A 27,061-nucleotide genomic window follows, 5' to 3' on the forward strand; every position below is an offset into this window, starting at 1 on the left:
TTATTTTAGATATTAATAATTCTTATAATCTCTAAAATAATATATAATTTAATTAATATAATAATTAATTATTTTTTAATATCAAATTTTTTTTATATTTAATTATTTTCTTATAATAATTTATTCTAAAAAGAGTATAACATATAACAAAATCCTATATACATAAAACTTACTATACTTATACTACTCTCGAGACCAAGTTCCTTCATTGGAATAAAAGGGGTTGCATTAAGATAAAAAAATTCTTCTCTTATAAATAACCTTAAACTAATTGTTTAAGGGACACCTAAAAAATACTCATGACCTGTGCTGATATCGAGTCGAGTCTGTCTGAACGATGATGAGTTGAGTCGATCCGAATCAATGTCGAGTCAAGAGAGTTTAAGCCGATGTCGAATCGAGTCGGCTCGAACTTATATCGAGTTGATTGGTGTTCATGTCATGTCGAGTCGGGTCGAGTTCAGATCGATCCGATTCGGTCTAAGTCCAAATCTAATCGAATTAAAATGAACATAATCTAATTTACAAAGTAAATTTTATTTAATTACAAAGTGAATTTAATTTAATTTACAAAATAGATTTAATCTACATTTAATCTCTTTAAATGGATTTGAAATATTCTAAACAAATTTCACCTAATTAAAATGATATGGAAATCTAATCCATTTATTTAGATTTATGTAAATTAGATTTTAAAGAATCAGACCAACCCTATTATATATAATAATGTGACATAAATATTGAATGATGTCAATGTATTAATCTTGATTAACTTGAAGTTTCAGTTACGATTAATTTAAAGTTTCAATACCTTTTTGACAATTATTAATCTATTACACTAGATCGATCTTAAAGACATAAAAACACTCTACTGAAGTAAAATTATAGTTTAGACAGTTTATTTTCATTGTTCTTTTTAATTTTAAAACATAATTAAAGATAAAATTAAAACATGTTATGTGTATGGAGATAATTTTTTTTATATAATGTTATAGATTAATAATTTTAATTAATATAATGATTACTCTTTTTTCTGTTAAAAAAAATAGAAAAACCAGAATTCCATTTTGGCCACGTGGATGGAAAACAGAGACCAGAATTTGTTTCTCAAACACCAAAATCTGACCCATGTTTGAAAGTGTTACATGGGTAATCTTTTCTTATTGCAATTTTGATGCAATGTGTGCCACCTTTGGAGACGTGTTTGTGTTCGACAAAGAATGATACTAATAGTTTTACCTTAACATAAACATTAATTGCGGCGGCGGTGGCAACTAATCCATATCACTACAATCTGACAGAACGAGTTTTCTCAGGGCTATCCATCGCGTTTGGAGTAAGCCTTTTTCCTTTATGTCTCTGCGAATATAAGAAACATAACCAAACACGCCCTGTTTCTTTCTTCAATACCCATCAATTGCAGCCACTAAAACCAAGAATCAAGAACCAAGAAGATCCTTTTTTTTCTCACCAAGAAGATCAGAAGATCTTGTCCTTCGTGGGTTCTCCACCGTTTCGCTTTTGCTGAGCCTTGGAACCCTGCTTCAAGTTTTTTAAACATAAAGTGAATTAACTGAGAAACTGAAGAGAGATTGAACGCCCCAAAAGACCCAAAGAGAGAAGAAACGATTCAACGAGAGGGAAAAAGAGTGGAAATAACCCAAAGAATTCTCATTCTCTTTCAACTTTCAACTCTTGAGACCAGACCCTTTGTTGATTTTGCTTGGCTGTTTCCCATTCCCGAAGAACACGTTTCAGCCCCTTCGTTAGACCAATTCGCCGCATAAAACAAAACCCTTCGCTCAAGTTAACCCCCAAATCACACCCTTTATTTTTTTTCCTCCTCTCAGCTCTTGAAACTTGGAAAATTGTATATAAAGACACGAGTTTTTAAGATCTGCCATGAAAATAATTCCCTTCACTTCTTCTACAAACTAAGGAACTACTCGCCTTCGACTTTGATAAATTGCGTTGTGGGATTCTAATATGAGTTGCAATGAGGAAACTTCTAATGGTAGTCTCAACATTAGGGCTTTAATGTGCAACGCTGCTGCTGGTGCCTCTGCTGGTAATTAACTTTTCTTCTTTGGCTTCGACCCTTTTCCTATTATGGGATCTTTTTTATTGGGTCTGTGTCAATTTTGTGAATTTTGATTCTCAGTTGCTATTTTGGTCACTCTATCTAATCTTCTTTTCCAGAATGGCCTGTTTGACAGCGTGACATTCATTATTCATGGATTAACGACACAATTGCATTGTGCAGGGGCAATAGCGGCTACATTTGTGTGCCCGTTGGATGTGATCAAGACTAGACTACAAGTCCATGGGCTTCCTCACGGGCAGAAAGGTATTTTTTTTTGTTGATTGCTTAATGCAGGGTTTTAAATTGTGTCCAGTGTTCTGTATTGCAGTCTCATGAGACGATTTTGATGCAATTAAGATGTTGCAACTGCACTCATGGTGTGGTCTGAAATTTGAAACATTGACTTATTGCATGTCTGGTTCCACATTTTATGCTATCAGATTTGCTCCAATTTATAGCTTTTCCATCATATCTCATAATTTTGTCGCAAATTTAGTATGTCTCTCACAATGCTGCTGGGGTTGACGTTGATTTTTTGTTAAGATTGAGAAGTTTTCCATCATTGATAATTGACATAAGTTTATTAGTTCAATATGTCCTTGAGAAGATTTCGCTAGGGCTTTTTAGAAGTTCTCCTTCTGAGTGTTTAGTGTTTGTGATTGTGTCATCAACATGTAGTCTAAATTGGGTGATCTTAGTTCAATTCAAAGTGACAATGACATATAGTTCTATGAATGAATTATGTCCAGAACTTGTTTGGTGATTAATTTTTTAGTAAAACTTTTGTTGTTCTCCTAGGTAATGTTATTGTGACAAGCTTGCAAAATATAGTAAAGAAAGAAGGCTTCAGGGGAATGTACCGTGGCCTTTCACCAACAATACTAGCGTTACTTCCAAACTGGGCAGTGAGTTTCTTTTCCTGTTGCCTCTAACTAATGGCTGTTGTAGTTAAAGATGCAAGGCTTTGTGAAGCAGAGCCTCATATGTACTTCCGTTTTTGCTTGTTTAAGCATTATTGACCTCCCATCTTCGGATGTCATAAACACAAACTATTGGTAAAAATAAATGAGAATAATTAGTAAGCCCAAATTTTGGAGTTACATGCATCTTGTTTATAGAAAAACTAACTTGAATTCTCAAAAGGTTTCCCACAAGGCAGTATGAGAGAGGGTCATGTATGCAGCTTTATCATTGCATATGCAAAGAGATTGCTTCCAGATTCAAACCTATGACCAACCCATCACCAATGTGCAACTTTACCATTGTGTCAGGGCTTGATCTTATGTATAACTGAGGATAATCTTGACCTTAATTTTTATTTGTCCCATAATCCTCCCTGTGATACATGACTTCATATTTCCACTACTTCTATGACATCTTAAATTGAGGCCGTTATAGGAAACTCTATAACTAGCAACAATCATCTAAAATGGCTGCCTCTTTGCCTTATTGTTGGAGGAATGTTTAATCTTGTCCCCCCTAGTGGTGCATCTACTATGTCCATGAGGATCCTTTTTCAAAGCATTGATTAGTCATACTTTTTATATTAGAAGTTGGATTATCTTTATTTTACTGTTTAATCATATGATGCTTTCTTTTCATAGTTCATATATTTTCAAATAATATAAAGTCTATTGTAGGTTTACTTCACAAGTTATGAGCAAGTAAAGGGCCTGCTTCGTTCACACGGTATATATTATCCCAATGCTCAGTACCTTTTGCACATTTATGTTCTTCTCTTTAAGGCTTCAGGAGTATAATACTAAAATTGTCAAAATATAATTTTCTGAAGTATGAGTTCTTCAAATCTAATATTTAAAAACTAAATTTTTCGAAAAGTAACTTTTGGAAGTATGAGTTCTTCAGATCTAATATTTAAATTTGATGGATCGACTATATTTTTATTGATGTTTTTTATTGGAAATAATCTATCAGATGGTTGCCAGGAACTCACAACAATTGAAAATATGATAGCTGCTGCTTCTGCGGGTGCAGCAACAGCCATTTCTACAAATCCATTATGGGTTGTTAAGACAAGACTTCAAGTAAGTTTTGATGAAGTTTACTCTTAAAACATTAGTTGTTTGTTTAATCTATTCATAAGATACATTGTTTTTGTTAACATTGGACACTAATTCATTTTATCTTGATACCCATTAGACACAAGGAATGAGGACTGATGTTGTTCCTTACAAGAGTGTTCTTTCTGCTCTGACAAGGATTACACGTGAGGAAGGCATTAGAGGCCTATATAGGTCAGTTTTCTTTGTCCTAGTTTCAAGTTTGATGATATGGGCTTATTACATAATGCCAAGCATCTTAAGATAAATCTTACTAGAAATAGGCAGTCCTGCATGAAAGAGATGTAAAAACAAAAATATCAATAACTGGATCATGTTCATATATTTGGTAGCAAGATCTTTATATTAATGTTAACGGTTGGATCATTGAGAAAAAAATTCTATTTGAAGTTCTGAAGTGGAGTAATTTACAAAATCATACATCTTTTTTAGTTGATCCCCACCCATGTTTATATATATAATGCCAAGTTGAGTAAGTCCATAGATATAAGCAAACAGGCTTCATGTCATAACTGCTGCGCAGTATCAAATCATTTTCAAGGGGAAAAAAATGATATAGTGAACTGAAAGCATGACAGCTTTAGTCTGTTTCTGTGTATTTAGTTGACATTGTGTATTTTGTGTTAATGTGAAACAGTGGCATTATTCCTTCATTGGCTGGCATAAGTCATGTTGCAATTCAGTTTCCAGCATATGAAAAGATGAAGTCATACATGGCAGAAAAAGGTAGGGATGGATTTAAGTGACTTTCCAATGAAACTTTCTGTTTATTTTTGTACTGTTGCTCATCAAACGAAACTTTCCAATATTTTAGATAACACAACTGTTGATAAGCTAAGTCCTGGGAGTGTTGCCATTGCATCATCAATTTCAAAAGTGTTTGCCTCTGTAATGACTTACCCACATGAGGTAAATTTCTACAACTTTTTCTCATGAATGAAAATTTATGATTAAAAAGAAAAAGGGTAACTCTGATATTTTCAGGTAATACGATCGAGGTTGCAAGAGCAAGGGCAGGCAAAAAATAATGTGATCAGATATGCAGGGGTTATTGACTGCACTAGGAAGGTGTTTGAAAAGGAAGGGATTCCAGGGTTTTATCGTGGTTGTGCAACGAATCTCTTAAGAACAACTCCATCTGCTGTTATTACATTCACTAGTTATGAGATGATACGCAGGTTTTTGGAGGGAGTTGTACCCCAGGATAAGGGCTATCCACAAGCCTCTTCTAACTCCAATCAACTCAACAAAGACAAACCCAGTGCCACTGATCCATCTCAGTCTAACACGAAACCTTCTTCAATTCCTCTCGGAAACAAAGAGCACCTAACAAGACATTGATTCATTCTCACAGTTATGTTTCTTACATTTAATTTCTAACTTAGTGGATCTCATTCCTTTTTTGTCCGGATTCTCAATTGCTTAATTTTATCAAAATTACCATACAAATAAAGGAGAAGAAGGTCATGTTCTCAATCATAATAGAATGGAGAAATATACGTGCCATTTACTTACATTTAAGGTTTTTGTGTTATTCCATCTCTTTTTACCACGCAATAATAACATTTTGGTGTTGACATTGCTTAATATGATGTAATCATCGAACTATTATGTTTAACATTTATTAAATGTAAGGAATGAAAAACATAGAAAAGTTTTTGAAGGGACTAATTTGAATGCAATTCAATTCAATTTTGGAATATAAAAACCTTAGTTAACACTTTAAGCATTTGATAGTGTGTTTTGCCCTTGAAATTTGGGGGTAATTGTGCTTTTGGTCCAAAATCTAAACAAAATAAAAAAAACCATGTATTATTCCCTCAAAATTGAAAAAAAAAAGGTCTTAATTCCTAAACTTAAATATGAGGGACTAAAATGAGTATTTTAGGGTTAAATATTTAGTGATTTAAGGTTTGGGGTTTAAAATTATTGTTAGTCTCTCAAATTTAGTGTTTAGGAAGTAACACAATATATTTTAAATTTTGAGAAAATAGAAAGGGCTTTTTTTTAAATTTGGAGAACCAAAATTAAAATTACTCCTAATTTTATGAGCAAAACATATAATTGTTCAATTTAAAAGTTTTTTTAACTTTTAATTCAGAATTTAAAAAGTTTTCTATGAAAAAAAAATGACTTTTGAATTATACAATTCAAAATACTTTATTCCTTAACATGACACAACACATAAGGGTGACAACAACTGCAAGGGAGGGATGACAATAAGAGAGCAACAACCGAAGACAAGAGATGTAATTTGGTCTTCTTTTTTTATCTGTAATAATAAATAAATAAGAGTCACTTTAGGGGTGGTTCAACTCTTATATATAATGACAATCTTAATAACACCCAGTAGACATACTTCCAAGTATGGCTATACAAAACACTCCTAATTTAACCTAGAGAAAGTCACCTGACATACTAAGTGAACATCTCATAAGATCATCCTAATACAAACCATCAGATCTATGCATCAATCAAAAAAAGAAAAACACAGACTGTGACTTGGATGAAACTCAAGATCAAGTCTTTAGCTAGACTAACGCGAAAGCCTCCAGTACATCTACTAAATACAGAAATAAATGCAGTTTGGTCTCTTAAGGCCAATTGAAAAATCATCATGAACAATGGGGATTGCATTTCTGCACCCGATGTTTTTAAACCTAAACCCCCTATAAAGGGATGAAATGAAATTTTTTTCCTTGAAAAAATACATCAGATTGCATATTCTAGTATTTATTTCCAAATTCTGAGAATATCTTTTGAAATATACAATCTGAAATGTCTTAATGTATGCAATGTAGAATGTAATAATAGTTATAGATTGCACAATTTGGTATGCTTTTTTTAGAATCAGAAATGTCATCCAAAGTTTACAATCTAAAATGTATTAATGCATTTTAGATTATACATATTGAAAGGTATTTTCAATATATTTGTTAAAAAAAATAATTTTATGAATAACAGAATTGAATGCATATGCATGTACTAAAAGTTAATTGTTTATATGAATAAAGTCATATATATATAAAATTATATTTTTATATGTTTTATGCTATATTTTAAAATATAATATTATATTTTTTAAGTGTTTATGAATCTTATGATTCACTATACTAAATTATTCATGATGAGAAATATAAGCTCTTTGATTCACTTACAATTCACTATTCAACTACGACATATATAAGTAGAATAAACTATGAATTTATTGACTTAAAAGTTTTGAAATGAGGGTAATGTTCTAATTTTTTATGAATCTGTTCATAATTTATTGGTGTTCAATCTTCCTTTGAATAACTTAACAATGATATTAGAGTCTCATTTATCTCAGTGACCATTCGTAAGAGTTTTAGTCTTTATGAGTATGTTCGCAAGTCATTGATGCCGAATCGAGTTTAAGGTGATGTCTCAAGTTTCTGTCATTATTCTTACATTCAACTACCAAACTACCATGATGTTTTATATATATATTCTATCTAATATGTTAGAGCCAAGGTCTGTTTTTGTAAGTATCCAAATCATCAAACTTCAAAAAGAAAGTATCATTGACACACTTGTTGATTCTGCGAAGAGGATTTGAAATCTGCACACAGTATCAAGTATGAGCCAATAGAACTGAAAGACTTAGCCTCTGATATCTTTTGCAGTAACCTTATCATCCCTGTTATCAGTTTGTTTTCCAAAGGGCCTGTTGTGGGATCACAAGAGAGTTAGGAAGAGGTGGGTGAGCATAGCTTTGAGAAGCCCTGGTAGCACCATGAACCACAATCCCCTCCAGATTCCCTGCCTCATCCCTGCCACTGTGAATTCTCTCCAGCACCTCCAACACTTCCCCCATAGAGGGTCTCAATTCCTTCTCCTCCTGCAGACACTGAAAAGCCAACTCTGCAACCGAACCTATCATCACTTTCAGTTTCTCATCTGACTCAAAACCAAGGGAAGGATCAACCATCTCAAAAAATGTCCCCATTTGAATCTTCCTAATGGCAAGATTTGCCAACTTAATGTCTTCTCTGTTCCTGTTCATGTCAACTGGTTTGAGAGATGATATCAGCTCAACAAGCACAACCCCAAAGCTATACACATCACTCTTTGTTGTGAGCTGGTGGCACAGGCGATAATCCGGATCAACATAACCCGGGGTCCCCCTTGGAGCAGTGGAAATGTGAGTGACATCATCAGGGAACAGTTTCGAAAGACCAAAATCCGTAACCTTAGCATCGAACTCATTGTCGAGGAGAATGTTGCTGGTTTTCACATCCCGGTGGATGATGTCGGAAGCGTGGAGATAAGCCAATGCACTCGCGGTTTGCACTGCGATTTTCATTCTCAAATGCCATGGCAAAAGGTGTGAGTTTCCTTGATCAGCATGGAGATGAGAACTGAGTGTGCCGTTTGGGATGTGCTCGTACACGAGGAGTAAGTCGCGGCTGTGACGCGAAGTGCAGCCGTAGAGGGAGACCAGGTTTTTGTGTCGCAGACGAGTGAGGATCTGAATTTCGTTGGTGAATGAGTCCACTGGCCTGTAGTTGCGCTCGAACAGCCGCTTCACTGCAACTTCTCGACCATCTCCAAGTATTCCTGCTTGTTCAAAACCAGAAGTTATTCAACCTCACAAAAATTCATCTTTTCAATTTTACAATGATAATGTGGAGTTCCTTACCAAAGTAAACAGTTCCAAAGCCTCCTTCTCCAAGCTTCCTTGCATGATCAAAGTTGTTGGTTGCCTCTCGGAGGTCGTCGAAGGAGAAGACAGGGATCCCAAAGTAGACACCTCCACTTTCCATGGACGTTCTATTTCTCAAGGAAGAAGAATAACCACTTCTTGATTTCTTTTCCAGGCCTGAATCTTTCTTTCTTCCTTTCAAAACCAAAACAATAACCACCACCAAGGCAAAAACTGCAATCGAGATTGGTATTCCAACGTATAAACCTGCAGAAGAAGAAGAAGAAGAAGAAGAAGGGAGAGGAATCCCTTTTCACCCCCATCTTAGACATTTCTTCAATAAATTTTCAATGAGTAAAAAGAATAAACATACACCTCTTTCTGATTAAACATTTATCTAAATATTTTTATTACTAATGTAAACACATCGAAGCATGTGTCACATTTGTACTAAACTAATTTAATTTTAAAAATATAAAAAAGTAAATATATTTTTAAGTAAAAATGTAAAAAATAAATTATTGTTTTTATGTTGAGGACTTAAATAATTATTATTAGCTGAAATAATACAGTTTTTTTTATTTTATACTAAAATTATTTTAGTTAATACAGGTGAAAATAATTTTATTTAAAAAACACCAAATAGAAAATATTATGAATAATTAAATACTCCACAATTTCATAGACGGTAAAATTATAACAAGTTGGTTTATAAAGATGACTTGTTGGATTTTCAAAGAAGATTTATGAAAAAAAATCAACAACAATGAAAAATCTTTGTCAAACTTAAATAAAAAAATTAACACGATTTTCAATAAAAAAAATCATAATGGAATGGAGTGTATGATTCTTCACAAGATATATTCAACTTAACTTTTCTCATTTCAACTAGTAAGACTTAGACTTAAATCTATATTAGTGACAATCTTCCCTACAAGTGAGAGACTCCTTAACACATTGTATTTTCCTTCGAACAAAAACATTTTAATCTATGAACATTATTCAATAGAAAGATTAAACAATAAAAAAAGTAAGTCAACCCACATAATGAAATTACACTACTTTTAAGATTAAATCTTAAAATAATCTATCTATGAGTCTTCTTCCCTACTAATATTCAACTTTTCTCAATTCCATGATTGATTTAGACACAATTGAAATATTTTAAGAGAATATTATGAGTTGCAATTTTTGCCATAATTATATATATATATATATATATATATATATATATATATATATTATAACGGTGTCTATGTTTTCTTTTTCAATGTGGTACATGCAAGATTTATGTTTAGGGTGATATAAAAAAGAGTAACAATATTTTGACATCTTGTTGCACTCTATATTTATAATAAAATATTGATATTTATAATAAAAAATATCCTTATTAAAATATAGGTTAAATATAAAATATTAAAATAATTTTTAAAATTAAAAATATTAAAATATTAATATTTAGTGAAATATAGGTGATGTAAGTAAAAAAAAAATGATTTTCCTATAATATATGGCAAGTAAAGAAAGTTAAATACAGTACCTATTTTCTTAGCCTTGCCCGTTGCAGGTGAACTAACCGGAGAAGGCGAGGAAAGAGGAGGAGGTGGTGCATGATGATCGTGTCGGTAACATTTGAGGCCTTGTCCCTCCACAAACTCAAACTCACATTGGGGACGCTGACAGCGTTTGCAGTCTTCGGGTATGTTTAATTTAATTTCGAGAAAAGAAAACAGAAATGTACACGAAGGGCAAGCGCAAAAAGATCCAAATTGAGGAAGCTGAAAAAGCAAGCATGTGAATGGATTGAAGGGCAAGGGATAGTCGAGACGCAGGGTAGAATTGTAGTACATGTCGTGGTAAGGACAGTGTCTGTAAAGGAACATGTTTGAAGAGCTTACGACATCGTTGTCATAGGAGTTCCGCAGGCATCCGAAGAAGCTAATGTTGTTGCCGATCTTGAAATGCTTTTCTTCTATCTCGAAAGGCTTTTGAAGCTGCTTTGGTGTGTCAAAATCAGGGTAACGGATGATGATTGAAAGGTTATTGAGGTCGGGAGAATGAAATATGGTAACAATTTTATACCAATTTTGGTCTGTGAGTGAGATTTCTTTATCAACAGTGTCGTCGTCACAGCCCCTTATTCGGAACCCACTACATTTTGGATCGGAACTTGTTGTGAAGGGGAAGGTGATTTCCCCCAGATACCCACATGGTTGAACAGGAGAATCAAAGCACTCTTGGTGCTGTTCCCCCTGAGCTGCTGCACTCAAGACAAGAAACATGAAACAAGAGACAAGAAAATGGAAGCCTAACATGGCGTGGCCCTTGAGACAAGACTGTTGGTTGTTTAGTTTTATGGTGTTCTGTGTGGATCCTGGTTTGTGTTCATAATATAGTACCGTTAGCAGCAGAACAATGTGTTGTGTTGTGAGTGTTCACTACGGTTGTTGACTTGACTTACCAAGACTCGAGAAACTTGGGCGAAAGAGGGGTGTTCCACAGGGGAGGACCCAAAACACGGGTGTGCGTGACTCCACTCGCTTGACTTTTGTAGCTGCCCTTTTCGAGCTCCTACTACAAATTTTGCAGATAATTGAGACCACTAATCTTTGTGAACCATGTGTTAAGTTAGTTTGGGCGAATTTAGTAGTCAAAGTTACTGTTGTCAGTGTGGAATAAAATAGACTCACACATAACTCTAAACTGGATTTTATTCAAATCATATTGTATTTCTAAATGAAAATATTAAGTTACATAAATGTTAATAAGTCAAATGTATAAAAAGAGAAAGATAATCACATAATAAAATAAAAAAAAGTAAAGATTGATTTAGTAAAATCTTATTTAAAAGGTTTTTACACTATTTAACTATATTAAACTTTGCATTTATAGACAGCTTTTACTGTATGTTGTGGATAGTCTCATTAGATAGTTTAGTCTTGTAATATCTACTCAAACTTGAATAGTCTAAAAAATAACCGTTTAAGTAATTTTTCAACTCATAAATGAGAAACATTGTTTAAGTGTATTCTTTATTAGTTTACGCGCAATTCACGTTTAGAGACAGCATGACGTGCAAGAATCATTATGTATGTTCTTTCTTTTACAAATTAACAAATGGGAAAAATGGAAATTGAAATTGGAAAGTAAATGAATTGAAAACAAAGCGTATAAACTATCATCTAATGGACCATCTAGCAACACTTGAGAAGGTAAAGACTAGAATGTTAATGACAAATATTAAAAACATGAAATTAAATTGTAACATAAAATAAAGACAAGGAAATGAAACAAAAATAAAGAATTACAATTGTTAGACCGTCTAGTCTGCAATTGCTTGCTAGACTGTCTAACAATTGTTATGCAGAAAGTAAAATGAGTTGTGTAGAAAGTAAAATATTTTTTTTTAAAAAGATCTACGTATATTAAACCGTTTAGTTACCAATCGTTAACTAGACCGTATAATGGTTTTACATAGAGAAAGTGAGAAAGAAAAAGAGCTAAAACGTTAAACATAAATTGCTGAAAGTAAATAATTGAAACTTCAATTGCGAAAACTATAAAGTGCAGGAAAAGTAAATTACAAAGGAATGTAAATGGTAGAAAAGTAAAGTAAAGAAACTTAAAATAGAGCATTGGAGGAAGTAAAATTGAATTTTATGTACAAGAGACTTTTATTTATGAAAGAATAAAATATTTCACAAAGGTTTATTTTCGAAATATGAGTGATAAAAGATTTTCATAAAAAAAAATTAAGATTAAAAGTCCCATCAAGATCAAAATTTCTCTAATTTCTCTCTTAAGAAAAAAGATGTGCTGATAGTAATAATTATAATAGACAACAAATATGTATTTTCCTAATCCTTAATCCAATCAAATTTCTTGAATTAATACAAGTTACTAGTGAAAAAGAGTGTAAAAATAATTTTGCAAAATTATCTTTCGAAAAAAGGGAAAAGATAAAGTTTACTAAAGATCCCAAGCTTAGACCAAAGAACATAACAGTCAGAAAAAATGGATCTACAAAGTCCAACTTATCTCTTAATACATCATTATGTATAAATTTTAAATTCCACTTATAAATGTAAGGGTGAAGAATGACTTGATCATTTTATCACTTAACCTTCTTCTTAACCATCTTTCTCTTTTTTTAATCTTTTCTTGTGTTAAAAAATGTAGTTATCTTTGAAAAAAGAATTTGTTTTTGCAAGTTTTATTTCTTCTTTATATTTATAACATTGTTATTCAAATTACTTCGCTTTCAATATCTTATTATATCGCGTTTTCCGCTTTCTCAATGCAAATATATTTCTTTTCATTTTCATTTTCATTTCAAGGCTTTAATCTTAGCATGTTGTATGAAAAATTACGTTCTTCTGCCACTAACCTAAAATCCAGCGTTGAGAAAACACGATGAACAGAAAAGTATAAAAGCAGTAGCATGGGTTATAACGCTCACTCCTCATAATCCCGTTGCTCTCGAAAACAATGTTCTCCAGCCACGCTTCTACCGTGTTATTGCCCTCCACATTATTCCTCAACGCCACGTCGTTTCGTCTCGAACGCCGATTTCCTTTTCCTTTTCTCCGCCGGCGGTTCAATCCGCCGCCACTCCGATCAGTTTTGCCGGTGAGCTCCAGCGCCTCTGCACCACTCTTCGATCTCAGAGGCGGCAAAGGGTACTTGCAATTTCCTCACATATCCCTTCTTTTTCTCTTTAAACTCTTACCTGTGCGTTCAAGTTCTGAACTCCAATTCGGGGCTTCATTTTGTGCATTTGACGGATCCCGCATGGAATTGCGTTCATTTTCTATCCTTTTACTTTTATGAGCAATTTTCATTCGAGCTTCTCTTTTAAATTGTGATTAGTTTATTCAATCTCAGAGTATATATCTACTAATATCTTCCTGCAATTTATAACCTTACTATTGCTTATGATATAACAGAATGAGTGGATTCTGCGATGTCGAACTGAAAGTGCGTGATTATGAGTTGGATCAGTACGGTGTGGTCAACAATGCAGTTTATGCAAGTTATTGCCAGCACGGTGAGATCTCATGCGCGGCTATTTAAAAATTTTCGGCACTGTGAACTCTTGTCGATACATGAATTAGGGGTCTATCAACAAGTTTCTCCAAAAGTACTTAGAGAAATAACAAAGAAAGTAATTTATCCGGACGCATAAACAGAAATAATAATTTAAAAAAACTACACGAGAGGGTTTTGACAAATTATATTAAATGTAAACTAATTTTAATCTATAGCAAAATTAATTTTATTTTATTTTCCTCTGTCCACACGTACCCTTAATGTTATAGAAAGAAAATCTTGTCTATATATATATATATATATATATATATATATCTTGTAAACGATATAGGGAAGTAGATGTTAGTTCTGAAGTGTTTACAGCTCCAAATGTGTTTGACGGGAGTATAGTGGACAATAGTGATATGATAAGTTGGTGGGTTTAAGTACAGTTATTGTCTGCTTTTCTTGGTGTATTAAAGGTGCATGATATAAGATAAACTGATATACAGTTTATCATTTACTTATATCAGTTATTCTGTTAGGTTCTCCTCTATTTATAGAACCTTAGCTATCCTGACCATGTATCACAGTTTTGTACTCTTCATATGTTCATAATCAATGTGTTTCAGTTCCTCCAGTCTCTTCTTTTCTTTCTAACATGGTATCAAGAACCGCATAGCTTCTACCATGGCTTCCACAATGAACTCTGAAAAATTTTCTGCTGCCTCATTCTTTCTTCCTCACTCATTCAATACCCCAATATCTCTCAAATTAGATGATTACAACTACCTTATCTGGAAACAACAAGTGTTAGCCACAGTTAAAGATCTCAAACTCACAAAGTTCTTGGAAGGTCAAGATATACCTATCAAATTTACCAGGATGCTCTTAGCAATGCCCTCAATCAAGATTATCTAAAACTGTGAACAAGAAGATCAGTTCTTGATATCTTAGCTCCTTGCTTCCATGACCACATCTATTGTCACCAAAATGCAAGGGTTTTACTTCTTCCTTCCAAATATGGACAAAATTGCATGTCTACTATGCTTCTCAAACAAGAGCAAGGGTCAAGAAACTTAAGATCGAGTTGTGCACACCAAAGAAGGACCAAACAATCAACACTTATCTTGGTATAAAGAAGACTGTTGACACGTTGGCTGCTATTGGCTCTCCTATTTCAACTGATGATAATGTAGAAGCAATCTTGGATGGATTAACAGAAGAATACGGCAGTTTTGTCACTGTTGTCCTATCACACATTTATCCTTACACAGTTGAAGAAATAGAAGCCTTGCTCTTGTCCCAAGAAGAATGGTTAGACAAAAACAAAACTGCTGAGCAAAATCATCTTCAAGCTAATCTTGTCTCTAGTCCTTGGCCATCACACAACAATCACAATCATAAAAAAAGTTCAGCGGTTCTTTCAACAGAGGTAATTTTACTCAGAACAGAAACTTTGCTCCAACTAAAAGTCACAAATTTTCAGGATCAAAGAATCCTAACAGAAGTTCTTGAAGTGTTCTCCCTACAAGGCAAAATCAAAAAATGCAATGCCAAATTTGTGGCAAGATAGGACACACGACAGTTACTTGCTGGCACAAGTATGATAATGATAATCAGTCCAGTGTCTCTGCTAATCATTCCTACTTTCTATCTGCAAAAAATGGTAATAATACACCTGCTCTTTGGAACTCCTTCAACCATCAATGATCCTCTATGGTATCTTGATAGTAGTGTCTCCATCACATAATGAATGATATTGACAAATTCTCTAGAAAGAATACGTATACTGGCAATGATTCTGTCAAACTAGGTAACGATGTAGGTATGAAGATTCATCATATTGGTTATGCTACATGTAATATTCCACACATGAATGCATAGTTCTTTTTACATCAACTTTTGCATGTGTCGTATATTACCAAGAATCTCATGAGTGTTTTAAGTTTGTTAAAGATAATGTATTCTTTGAATTTTACTTTAACTTCTTGTTATGTCAAAAACTAGGATACAAAGGAGATAATTCTTAAAGGCATACCCAAAGATGGTCTCTATGTTTTCCACATTTTCCTCAATCTTGTGTGTTTACTGCTAATAACACTACTCTTGCATATGTGACATCTTCTTTTCAACTTTTGCACTCACGTCTTGGCCATGCTTCAACACAAACGGATAAGAAAGTCTTAAGCACTTGTAAAATACCTTACAACATAATTAACATTCATATGTTTTGTGATACTTGTGTTAAAGCGAAATTACAACAGCTATCTTTTCATAAATCAACTATTGTTTACTCTCCTACTTTAGAACTTCTATACATAGATATATGGGAACCTGCACCTATTTCTAGTACGACTGCCACTAAATACTCTGTGGCTATTTTAGATGCATATTCCAAATTTACATGGCTCTATCTTCTTCATTCCAAATCACAGTTTTCTTCAGTTTTTGTTCTTTTAGAAAATTTTGCTGAAACTCAAACTGATCACACATTACGATCAATTCAAATTGATAATGCTAAAGAATTTTTAAGTCTTGCTTCATATCTTAATAGTCATGGCATTTGACATCGGTTTGCCGCGCTCACACACATCAACAAACAAAATTCTAGGGTGAAGCTTTTGCTACTGCTGTTCATTTTATAAATACCTTACCTACTGATGTTTTCATGGATGCTCACCTTATGAAGCTTTGTTTAACAAACAACCTGATTATAACTTTATGAAAGTTTTTGGTTGTGCATATTATCTGTTACTATGTCCATATAATAAGCATAAATTTGATTTCCTTTCTTCCCTTTGCTTGTTTTTAGGTTACCGTGCTAAAACCAAAGGTTATATTTGTCTTTCTCCATCTGGTAAAACATATATTTCACGTCATGTAAAATTAAATGAACAACTTTTTTCCTTACACTCTTTCTGATAATCCTTTTGTACAACATGCTTTACCCAGACTTTTAGACCTTGCACATGATATTCCTATAATTGTTATACAACCTAAGGCTAACACTCAAAATACAACTCCAAATATTTCTAATAATAGTTCACCCTTATCTAAATCTGTGCATGACAATCCTATTCCATATAACTCTCCTATATCTGCAGCGGACACTGTTTTTTCTACAACATTGGTTCATAATACTCATCGCATGGTTACCCGAGTTAAGGCAGTATCTTCAAACCAAAAGCTTTCACTTTTTCTGCTTCTTTTATTGAACCTAATACTCTTAAAGAAGCCGTAGATCCAGCATGGTTCAGTGCCATGCAATCTAAATATGACGCTCTTGTTAAAAATAATATGTGGACTCCTATTGACCTCCCCCCTGGTGCTAGTCTTGTTGGCTACAAATGGGTGTTTCGAAATAAATTCAATGAAGATGGAACCTTTCAACACCACAAAGCATGGGTGGTTGCAAAAGGATTCCATCATATAGCTGGCTTTCACTACACTGAGACATTCAACCCTATCATTAAACCAACCACCGTTCGCATAGTGCTTTTTCATGCTATCTCTTCCAAATGGCCAATTCACCAAATTGATATCAACGCCTTATGGTGACTTAGATGAAATTGTGTTCATGTAACAACCTCCAGGATTTACTTGTTCAGATCCAAAACAGGTTTGCAAGCTCAACAAAGCCATCTACGACCTAAAAGCTTATAGGTTCTCCTTTATTTATAGAACCTTATCTATTTGACCATGTATTACAGTTTTGTACTCTTCATATGTTCATAATCCATGAGTTTTAGTTTCTCCATCCTCTTCTTTTCTTTCTAACCGTGCATATTTTGAGATCTTGGTCCTTTTTATGCTACAAAATTACATTTTTTTTTAATTTCTTTACAATATGATCTTGAATTTACATCGCAGTCTAGAGTTGATATATTTTAGTGTTTGAAAAAATCATGAGGTAAAACAACAAAATCAGAATAGCACAAGGATGTGGTAAAAAAATGTTCTTTCTTCCCTTTTTCTTATAAAAATGTATTGATTATGATAGCAATATTATAAAGGAATTTTAATGGACAAGTTCTGAACTTGGTTGCAAAGTGGGACAAAAGAGCAAGTCCAAAAGGAATCAGAACATATACAGTTTCCTGGTAAAACTAATAGAAGTTACATGTGTAGTTTCATTGAAGTATATTCCTTAGATTAGCATCTTGTTGAAAGAAAGATTCTCACTGTTAGTATGCAAGATAAAGTAGGTGAACTCTTATAAAGAAAAAAAGTCACAGTTTGTAGGAAATGAACGTTTATATATGCAAATGAACATTTGTTAGTTTATTTGAGAATAAGAAAGAATAATACAGAAAATAGAGCCAGGACACTGAACTATTTCTTGGACAAAAACCAGATAATCCGGCATGTGTGTTTGGTATTACTAACTCAAGAATAGGGATTTTGGGTGTTTCTTGGACTACAAGAATGACAAAGGGAGAAAAAGTACTGAATAGAAATTAGTCATTCCAAGCATGCTGGTCGAACATATATTTTCTTGGAACTTCCCTGTCCAAGCATTTAATTCATCATTTGGGAAGAGATAAGCTATGGAGCCTGACTCGAGGATTTATTTTGATTGCAAGGATATTTGCAGTATGCAACTGAGTCTAATTTGCAGGATATTTGTTTAGAAATACTAAAGTTTCACCATATTTTGTACCTTTTCACATAAAAAAGGGACCTTAAGATTTTGTATGGTTACATCAAAGCCTTTCTGTTCTAATTTAGATGCAATCTAATGGTTCATCACACTGGTAGTTCTATTTGTTTCTCCAAGTTGTATATATAGTTTTTCTTACAATTTGTGTATATGCTTGGAAATGTTTCCTCTCTTTTGTTGATCTTTGTTTTGGTATATTTGAGCCAGTATAATTGCTATAATCAGGGGATTGACAATTGACATGATACTGAATAGAAATGTATTGAGTTGGATGATCAGCAAACATGTTAAATTATTCTTGTTCATGTGTGGCAACTGGCAATTAAAAGGCTACTTTCTATTTTAGATGTGTAAACTGATCACATGCCATACATATTTGTTAGGTCGTCATGAACTCTTGGAAAACACTGGTATTAATTGTGATGCCGTGGCTCGCACTGGTGATGCATTGGCATTGTCAGAACTATCGCTCAAATTCCTTGCACCTCTAAGAGTAAGCCTCCCCAATTTTGGTTGCTATTTCTGCATGTTAAGATATACATTTTTTGGGATGTAGTGTAAATTACCTCGTAATACACTTTTTTAGTAAACTAAAAAGGGGATATGATGTTCGTATAAGCTAGTTCTATTTACTAATATTTGTTCTCCTTTTAAGAACATGCAACCAGAGTGGAGACAAATTTATTGTAAGGGTTAGGATTTCTGGCTCTTCGGCTGCTCGTTTATACTTTGATCACTTCATCTATAAGCTGCCAAACCAAGAGGTCTGTCTCCACCACTTATCATTTAGTTTTTTTTTTCCATCTTTGTGAATATTTGTTGATATTTGGTGAATTGGTGGCAGCCAATTTTGGAAGCCAAGGCCACTGCGGTGTGGCTTGACAAAAACTATCGTCCTATACGAATTCCATCGGACATAAAGTCTAAATTGGTCAAGTTTATTCGAGTTGAGGATTCTTAATTCAGTTACCTGATGATGACTATAGCTTATTGGGCAATAGAGCATTCAATTATTTAAGTGAAGGCCTTTATTTTAGCTTGTGAGTGGGAAGGAGGTAACGAGGCTCTGTAAGGGATCCACCAATAAAGTTTTAAACTATAAGAATATTAAAGTCATGATGCTGAAAAAAGAACAAATGTGTTTTCATTTTTCTTGTTTTTCTAAATCTGTACACCTTGTATGGCCTGAGTGAAAGAGGGGAAGGAATTACAGGCTTGAAGCATTTTTCCATGCCTCTGTATCCTTGGTTTCTTCAGGTGTTTGACAAAATGCCCTGTGGGAAATTATTGCCAAGTTTGTTCAATTATAAGCACAATGTGAACATAGTGAAGAATAGAAATGTTGCAGAAGGAAATTTCCTGATCAAATGAATGCTCAAACAGATCAGAAGGTGGTTTTTTAGCTGCTAATATAGCCTTTATTTTGTTTTATGCGGATTGCATTCTTCAAATTTGTGTAGTTACATGATTGGAACAACATTCGTCTTCATTGAATGTGTTCAACTTCGTTGGTTAATTCACTTCCGTTGAAAATGTTTGTTAATCTTTTCAAAATGTTTGACTATCGCGATCAGGAATTTATATACCCAAGAATTTAGCAACGAGACACATTCTTAGAAAATAAATGAAAAGGAAAGAATCAAAGCATCATTAAAATGATTCTTTGACCAATAATCTTGAAGGGACATGTTTTTTCCAACTATACAGTTCTTCTTAAATGCTTTATATTTTTTAAATTTAATCCATTAAAAAGAATTTGGTCCATTAAAATTACTAGAGAATATTCTTTTAAATTTTTTTAATCAATTAAAACATGTTATAAAAACATATAATAATTTCAGTATTTTTAATTGATAAAAACTATATTTTAATCTACTAAATTTTTTTCTTTTTTTCAGTAGTGTAAAATATTTATCAGGAAACTTTCACTTTTTAATTGATTGAAAAAGTGACTTGAGAAAACTCAATTATATAATTTTGAAATTTATTTTATCAAAAAAAATTGATCCATTAAAGTATTTATCATATAATTAATTAATAATTTTAATCCATTAAAGTTAATACAAAATATTCTTATTTTAATCAATTAGAAAAAGTGATAACTGATAACAAAATATTCCTTGTTGCTTTTATTGCTCTGTTATCTTTCACAACGTCTTTGGTAACTGATAATGCTTATCTCCCTAGGTAATATAGACTTTTGAACAAATCCATGTTTGTCGCGCATTATGTACATGGGAGATAGCTGGATCAAAGTTAAAAATCTTTGTGTCAGGAAGTTGATAAAGGAAACAAATTTAGTTTATGTATCAAGAGATCTTTAATATATGATTTTAAAAGATTTTCTTTGGTAGACGAACATTCCCTATAAACATAGAGTAATCACATGAATATTTATTTTAAGTAAGAGATTTGCTTAACATATGTGTATAACTTGACATTTGATGTGCATTCCATTTGTTTTTATGTGTATATTCTCAGACTTTGATAAAAATTGCATAATGTTGTATTGTCTGTCAAATAAAACACTTTCAAATTACATAATATATTTTTATAGTCTTATAATATATTTTTATAGTGTTTGATCATATTTTATACTTAATTGTTTTCAATGACTATTTAGTTCTTGGAGAGTGAATCAACACACTAGTCTTTGCTTTTCCTAAATTTTACTAGCCTCTAAACATTTAAATCTAAAATGTACAAGCTTCTTACACTCGTAACAAATGACTTTAGCTTTCTTATATTTGGGATCCAATATTAAAATATGTTGTATCCAATATTACCAGTAGAAACATATCCAAGGAATATAGAGATAATATTTTATTATTAAGATTTGATTCACCGTTAAAAATAACGATAAAATGTTTTACAGTTAAGATGAGCATGATCCAATCACACTAAATAACCGCTGCATACTTTGTGTTAAAGATACGATTAAGAGTTGCAGCCAATCGAACTCCTCCTTGAGCTAACCGCAAATTCACTATCGGATAACGAGATAAGAAGTATTCATCTGCACAATGCATTTTCATGGTATAGTTACAAACAAAAATTGCTGATAAAAAATAATAGTTAGAAAAAAAAAGTAATATAAAAGAAAATGTTTCATAACTATCAAAAGACAATTTCTACCTTCATCTACATGATTTTTTTTCTTTGTACCTCCATAAAGTTTTTATTTCCAAAACTACCATTTTTGGCAAAAGGTGTAAGTTTTTTTTTTCTATTTATGAATTACATCATCGTAGACTTTTCCAACTTTAGAATTTGAAAATACAAAATTGTATTTTGAATTTTAGATTTTGAAATAAATTTTATATTTCAAATTTTTAGATTTTTTTTACTCCAAATTTTAGATTTCATATTTTCAAACTTTGAAAATATATTCTAAAATTTAAAATACAATTTTGTATTTTAAATTTTAAAATTTGAAAGATATTTGCGATTTAAAATGATATATTTAAACTATAGAAGGTTTTAGTTATAAAGGGTTAAATAGTAGTTTCACTACCCCATGGAGGTGAAGAAAAAAATAAGAAGGTGCGGGAAGAAGGCGTACCATCTAATACTGAACCTTCAGTGGCATCTTTATAGGCCCATTTACAGGAATCTTCCGCACTTTCAGATGCATATCTGAAAAACTCACTCATGTTAACCAACTATATATTACTACAAATTTTCATTTTTTTTTTAATTTTTCCATAAATATTTTTGTAAATTTTTAAAAATCTACATGAAATTATTCATAAAAAGGTTATTTATTCTTGCAATTTTTTATAAAATATTTGTAACAAAAGCTTTAACAAAATACAAAAAAAATAAAAATGGAAGCATACGTACAAAGCTGGGCATGATATGTCATTATTACTGCAGTGCTCCTAATCTTCTACTTCATTAGCCCATACTTTCTATTTGTTAAAAAAAAGTGAGAGTGAAGAAAACATAAAACTTCAACAACAACAACAAAAAATCATAATCATTAGATTGAAGGGACCAAAACAGATGCTGAATTCAATACCGTAATATTCTTTTGAATTGCATCAACCAAGCCGTCAAAATCCTCATCAAATCTTTCGAATTCTGTTTCAATTATGTTATCATCCCAAACCTGCACATGATATACGATTAGTGGAGTGTTAACAAATGAGGTTGGTGTATATATGGTGAAGGAAGCTAAGAATTTTACTGACACGATGAAGTTTTTGGGTTGTGTTGTACCAAAGAACATTTATTGTATTGCCACCCAGATCTGACACAAACCCACAGTGTAGAGGCTGCATATAATGGTGAATAAAATGTCATTATACATTTTATATAATTGATATTATTGAAGAAGTTATAAGAAAATAATATATAACAACACTTGTAAATCAAAATGCTTGTTTTATAAGGGTCGCACTTGTAAATCAGAACACATGCTTGATTACGAGTGCAGCTGTTACAAATAGTCGCATTTGTAAATTAACTTAATTTAAAAAATGTCATCACGTTTTTTTACGAGTGTGTCTGTTAGTAAAATCGCACTTAATAAGACGTCATTGTTTTGTCTTTTTGCATTAGTGACAAGTTCTTATTATTTTGTGTATATTTACATTACTCAGAAAATATATAAAGTATATAATTCATTATTAATCATGAGATTCTATCATTATCAAATTAATTACATAACTACTTTTCCTCAATAAGAAGTTGGTAAAAATCTGAACTCTCAACTTGTGTCACAGCATCAAATAAAAATAAACTTAATTTAATTTAATTTTACAAAATTGATTTAAAAGATAAAATTTACATCAACCTATATACTATCAAATTTTATTATCTCTATTCGATTCGATGTGAGACAATTTTTTTTTAAAAGGTAATAAGATAATCTTATGTCTAACTAAAAAATAAAAATTTGTTAACTAAGGAAGAAATTAAGTTTTTTCTTCTTTCATGGGTGAAAGAAGTTGATTTAAAACAAGTGTGGAATGCATATATAAATAAAAATATACCTGATGGATGTCTCCAATAAAATGTGAAAGGAAGAGAAGAGCTTCAGTGAGGTTATCTGATAGATAAGATAATGAAGGAAAAATTGTTAGCGTAAAAAGAAGAGAATATATAAGATTAGTTTGAAAGAAGAAGGGTTTACAATTAGATTGAGTGTAAGTTCCGTATTGGAGAAGCTGGTTGGTGTAGTTGGAAATGGCTGCCACAACACATCGGTTTTTAACTCCTGTTCTTTGATCTACACAATCTCCTGAATGTTCAAACACTCTTAAACATTATTCCAACATATATAATTATCAAACATAACATATTTCATGTTGTGCTCATTAATTTATAATATATAAATAACTGTAAATAATATTGTTTTATAAAATTGAAGCTTTTACTTTATTAGATACTTAATTTAAAAAAATATTAAGTAATAAAAAATAAAAAAATTAATCATTTTTAATAACACTCTATTGATTTGTCCGTCTAATTTGTCAATTCACACAAATCATAACGGGAACAAACGAACTAATCTTTCAGTGAATTCTTCTTTATTTTTAACACTCTAAAGAAAAATCTTATATTTTCATAATTAAAATTGATAGTAGTAAATATTTTATATAAAACTTTATTACATTATTTTTTTTATATATAATTTTATTTATTAAAATATTATTTATATTTAAATTATTTTGTTAAACATTAAATTTTTTTTTATTAAAAATTGAAGTTAATTTTATTATCTTTTCCTTGTTTTTATTGTCTTCCAAAATGATATTAATAACTACACTCAAATTAATATTTAAAACAAAATAATTAAAAAAAAGTTGAAAAAAAAATTAGAAAGTGACATATTATTCTCTCATCCATATAACCTTAACGAATCCAATCTACCTATTTTTAGTAGATGAGTGACAGATTGAGGGAAACTGAGGTTATTTGCTACCCTTTTTGAACAAAATATTGAAAGCAACTTACTGGTGTGATCGTAACTGCAAACGGAGTCAGCAGTATCAGCAAAGTGCAAGGCAGAAGACCAAGGAATGACCTTCCTCACATCATCTGGCCATGAACACTGACTAGCCAACTCATTTTCTGCAGATCTAGGCAGCAATTTGCTCACAGCTTCTGCAGCTGCACTGCTCAGGCGACCCTGAAAATATCAAATTGGAAAGTTGGAAGACAACGTAAAGAGAGAAGAGAAAGAGAAGAAAGCTACTGTTGGAGATCACACATCGACTAGAGATTATAGCCTTTCATTGTATATAAGTAAGTACAAACCTCAACCTCAACACATAAACTGGTTTTATGGAATTGAGTTAGACTTAAATTTCACTTCGTAATAGCTATAGATAGATACCTGACCAATCTTGCAAACAATGGCATGACCATCTTTTCCCCACCCTTTTGCATTGGGAACCAAAACCATCAATGACACTATCACCACTATCTCAATTCTATAACTCCCCATACTTCCCTGCTCCATCCCTCAAACCATACAACTTATATATAATAATTCTTCCAACCCTTGGAGAGATAACATTTTTTTTTCATGAGTTTATTTTAAAAAAAATATTATGATGAGTTGGAGGAAGAAAAAATATATAAAATATTTTTAATTTCGATTATTGAGCCATATAAGACTATAATATTGATGATTTTGGAAAAATAATGATAATATCTTCTTTTCAATAATCGAAACACAGAATTTGATTAAAAATCGAGTTAATATAAGTATAATTTAAGAGAGTCATAAGCTTTACATTTCATTTTCTTATAGTTTAACTAATCTAATAAGTAATTCGTTTATAATTGTTAAATTACAAGAGTAAAGGGGTGTGGATGAAAATTATTTAGCTGGCACTTAGAAATATAAATGATATTTATTAATAATTAACTATGTCAGGTTAAATTACCTTTGAACACTGATAGATTTTATGAAAGTCTGATTATCTTCTTCAAGTGAATCTGATTAAGCACAACACAACTAACATTCACCATGTAGATGAATGAGAGATTAAATTCCAAAATTTTCTTATATTTTGGGATGTATGTAATCATTATCTGACAATAAAAATTAAACTTTAAAACATATAAATAGATATTTTTAGCTCATGTGAGAGACTAGATTTTTGTAGTATTTTGAAAAGGATTTACAACGAATGATATAATAATTTAAATAAACTTTCATTAGCATAAAATCTAATATCATATTAAATAAATCAACTTTAAATTAAAAAAATAAAATTTGATTTATACATTATTGTGTCTGTTTCGAGTACCGAGTAGTATTGTTAGGATTAATCATTACATTATATTTAAGATATTGTTATTTTAAAAGTTAGTGTTTTATCATAGTTTTATTTTTAAAAGACGTTTCAATAAGTTATCAGAAGAAAAGTTTATAAACTACTCTCAATCTCAACTTCTAAACAACCTAAAATTAAACACTTCACTACGAAAATGTCTTTTTCATTCACACGTCTATATCTTTTGATAGTTTCATTTCTTTAATAATATGAACTTTATTGGAGGCAGAAGAATGATTAGTCGATATGGGTAAGAAATGGAAAAAGAAAAAGAAAAATTTGTAGTACCAGCTTGTGAGCTTTGAAGAACGCAAAGTTTTGTACTTGAATCCATAAATGTTAGCAACCCAATTAATATTCATTGAATTTGGTTTCATTGTATCTACTCATCATACAGTGCTTGCCAAGTTTTACCCTTTTTTCCTTTTAAAATGGCAAGAGGTATATGTGTGCCAGAAATATTTATGTGCTTTAGGTCCACATGTACCTATAAGATATTGTCACGAGCAAAGCATGAGAAATATTATAACATATAAGGTATTGTGAGGACCAAAGCATAGAAATTATTATAAATCTTGATTTTCTCTGTCTGCAAATAAAAACTGTTCCCTTTTGCCATGTGAGTGTGATCATACACTGATACGCTTTTCTTTTTCTTAGAATTATTGTAGACACTGGTTAGTCAAAAGGAACTGGATTATATTTTATTGTTTGCTCAAGAGAATACAAAAAAAAAATATTATTTCACAACACATGTTTGGACATAAAGTAAGTGGGTGATTAGTATTGTATTATTTAAATAGTTTATCTCTTATTAAATTTGTCAAATTACATAATTAAAAAAATACTTTGGTTCTGTATTTCTACACAACTAAATAACTCAACATTGTTGATTATTTATTTCTCTTTTCTCAACTTACTTTTATCTATTCACCTTGTATTTCTTTCTTCAAGATGTGTCCAAATTTATCATGGGATTTTTTACTAATTCTTAGGAGATTTTTTTTTTCTTTTCTTTAATTAATCTAAAGACGTTCTCTTTTAAAGAAATAAATTTTTGTTTAACTTTTATTTATTTGGTTAACTTGTCCTTTAGAAGAAATATTTTCCTCTTTTAAGATGTTGGGTGCTAAAGTCATGATTTGGTAGCAAATATATATACTATCTTTCACAAAATTGCATCGAAGAATTATATGATTGAATTGAGGAGGTTTTTCATTTACCACGTAATGGTAGATATTTTTTTTT

The 27,061-nt window shown here is 31.7% G+C and overlaps 4 protein-coding genes across 5 annotated transcripts in view; 2 read left to right on the forward strand and 2 right to left on the reverse strand.

Annotated features, from left to right (window-relative positions):
• The first annotated feature begins 1,128 nt into the window (after positions 1 to 1,128).
• LOC137806271 (nicotinamide adenine dinucleotide transporter 1, chloroplastic-like) lies at positions 1,129 to 5,685 on the forward strand. The gene is made up of 9 exons (XM_068606285.1): positions 1,129 to 2,068; positions 2,264 to 2,347; positions 2,882 to 2,988; positions 3,724 to 3,772; positions 4,019 to 4,128; positions 4,244 to 4,338; positions 4,802 to 4,890; positions 4,979 to 5,073; positions 5,149 to 5,685. The coding sequence occupies exons 1-9, from the start codon at positions 1,987 to 1,989 to the stop codon at positions 5,503 to 5,505; spliced, it is 1,068 nt and encodes a 355-aa protein (XP_068462386.1). The 5' UTR covers positions 1,129 to 1,986; the 3' UTR covers positions 5,506 to 5,685.
• Positions 5,686 to 7,555: 1,870 nt separating this feature from the next.
• On the reverse strand, positions 7,556 to 11,375 carry LOC137806272 (LEAF RUST 10 DISEASE-RESISTANCE LOCUS RECEPTOR-LIKE PROTEIN KINASE-like 1.1). 2 transcript variants are annotated; one of them, XM_068606286.1, is made up of 3 exons: positions 10,371 to 11,375; positions 8,828 to 9,139; positions 7,556 to 8,745 (listed from the first exon to the last, which is right to left on the reverse strand). In XM_068606286.1, the coding sequence occupies exons 1-3, from the start codon at positions 11,143 to 11,145 to the stop codon at positions 7,832 to 7,834; spliced, it is 2,001 nt and encodes a 666-aa protein (XP_068462387.1). In that variant the 5' UTR covers positions 11,146 to 11,375; the 3' UTR covers positions 7,556 to 7,831. The 2 variants fall into 2 exon arrangements, with proteins under 2 accessions (XP_068462387.1, XP_068462388.1); XM_068606287.1 differs by having other exon boundaries at positions 8,828 to 9,097; positions 10,371 to 11,372.
• A 1,797-nt stretch (positions 11,376 to 13,172) lies between these two features.
• On the forward strand, positions 13,173 to 19,889 carry LOC137806275 (acyl-acyl carrier protein thioesterase TE3, chloroplastic-like). The gene is made up of 5 exons (XM_068606289.1): positions 13,173 to 13,509; positions 13,777 to 13,877; positions 18,905 to 19,014; positions 19,190 to 19,285; positions 19,366 to 19,889. Exons 1-5 carry the CDS (start codon positions 13,319 to 13,321, stop codon positions 19,480 to 19,482), a joined length of 615 nt encoding a protein of 204 aa, XP_068462390.1. The 5' UTR covers positions 13,173 to 13,318; the 3' UTR covers positions 19,483 to 19,889.
• A 1,431-nt stretch (positions 19,890 to 21,320) lies between these two features.
• The window catches only part of LOC137806277 (endonuclease 2-like), a 47,575-nt gene continuing 41,834 nt past the window's right edge, over positions 21,321 to 27,061 (reverse strand). The window contains exon 9 of the mRNA XM_068606291.1: positions 21,321 to 21,537. Within this exon, the coding sequence (XP_068462392.1) occupies positions 21,422 to 21,537 (116 nt within the window). The 3' untranslated portion in view covers positions 21,321 to 21,421. The remainder of the gene's footprint in view (positions 21,538 to 27,061) is intronic.

This window comes from Phaseolus vulgaris, chromosome 3 (genome assembly GCF_000499845.2).
Source record: "Phaseolus vulgaris cultivar G19833 chromosome 3, P. vulgaris v2.0, whole genome shotgun sequence".
Lineage (NCBI taxonomy): Eukaryota > Viridiplantae > Streptophyta > Magnoliopsida > Fabales > Fabaceae > Phaseolus > Phaseolus vulgaris.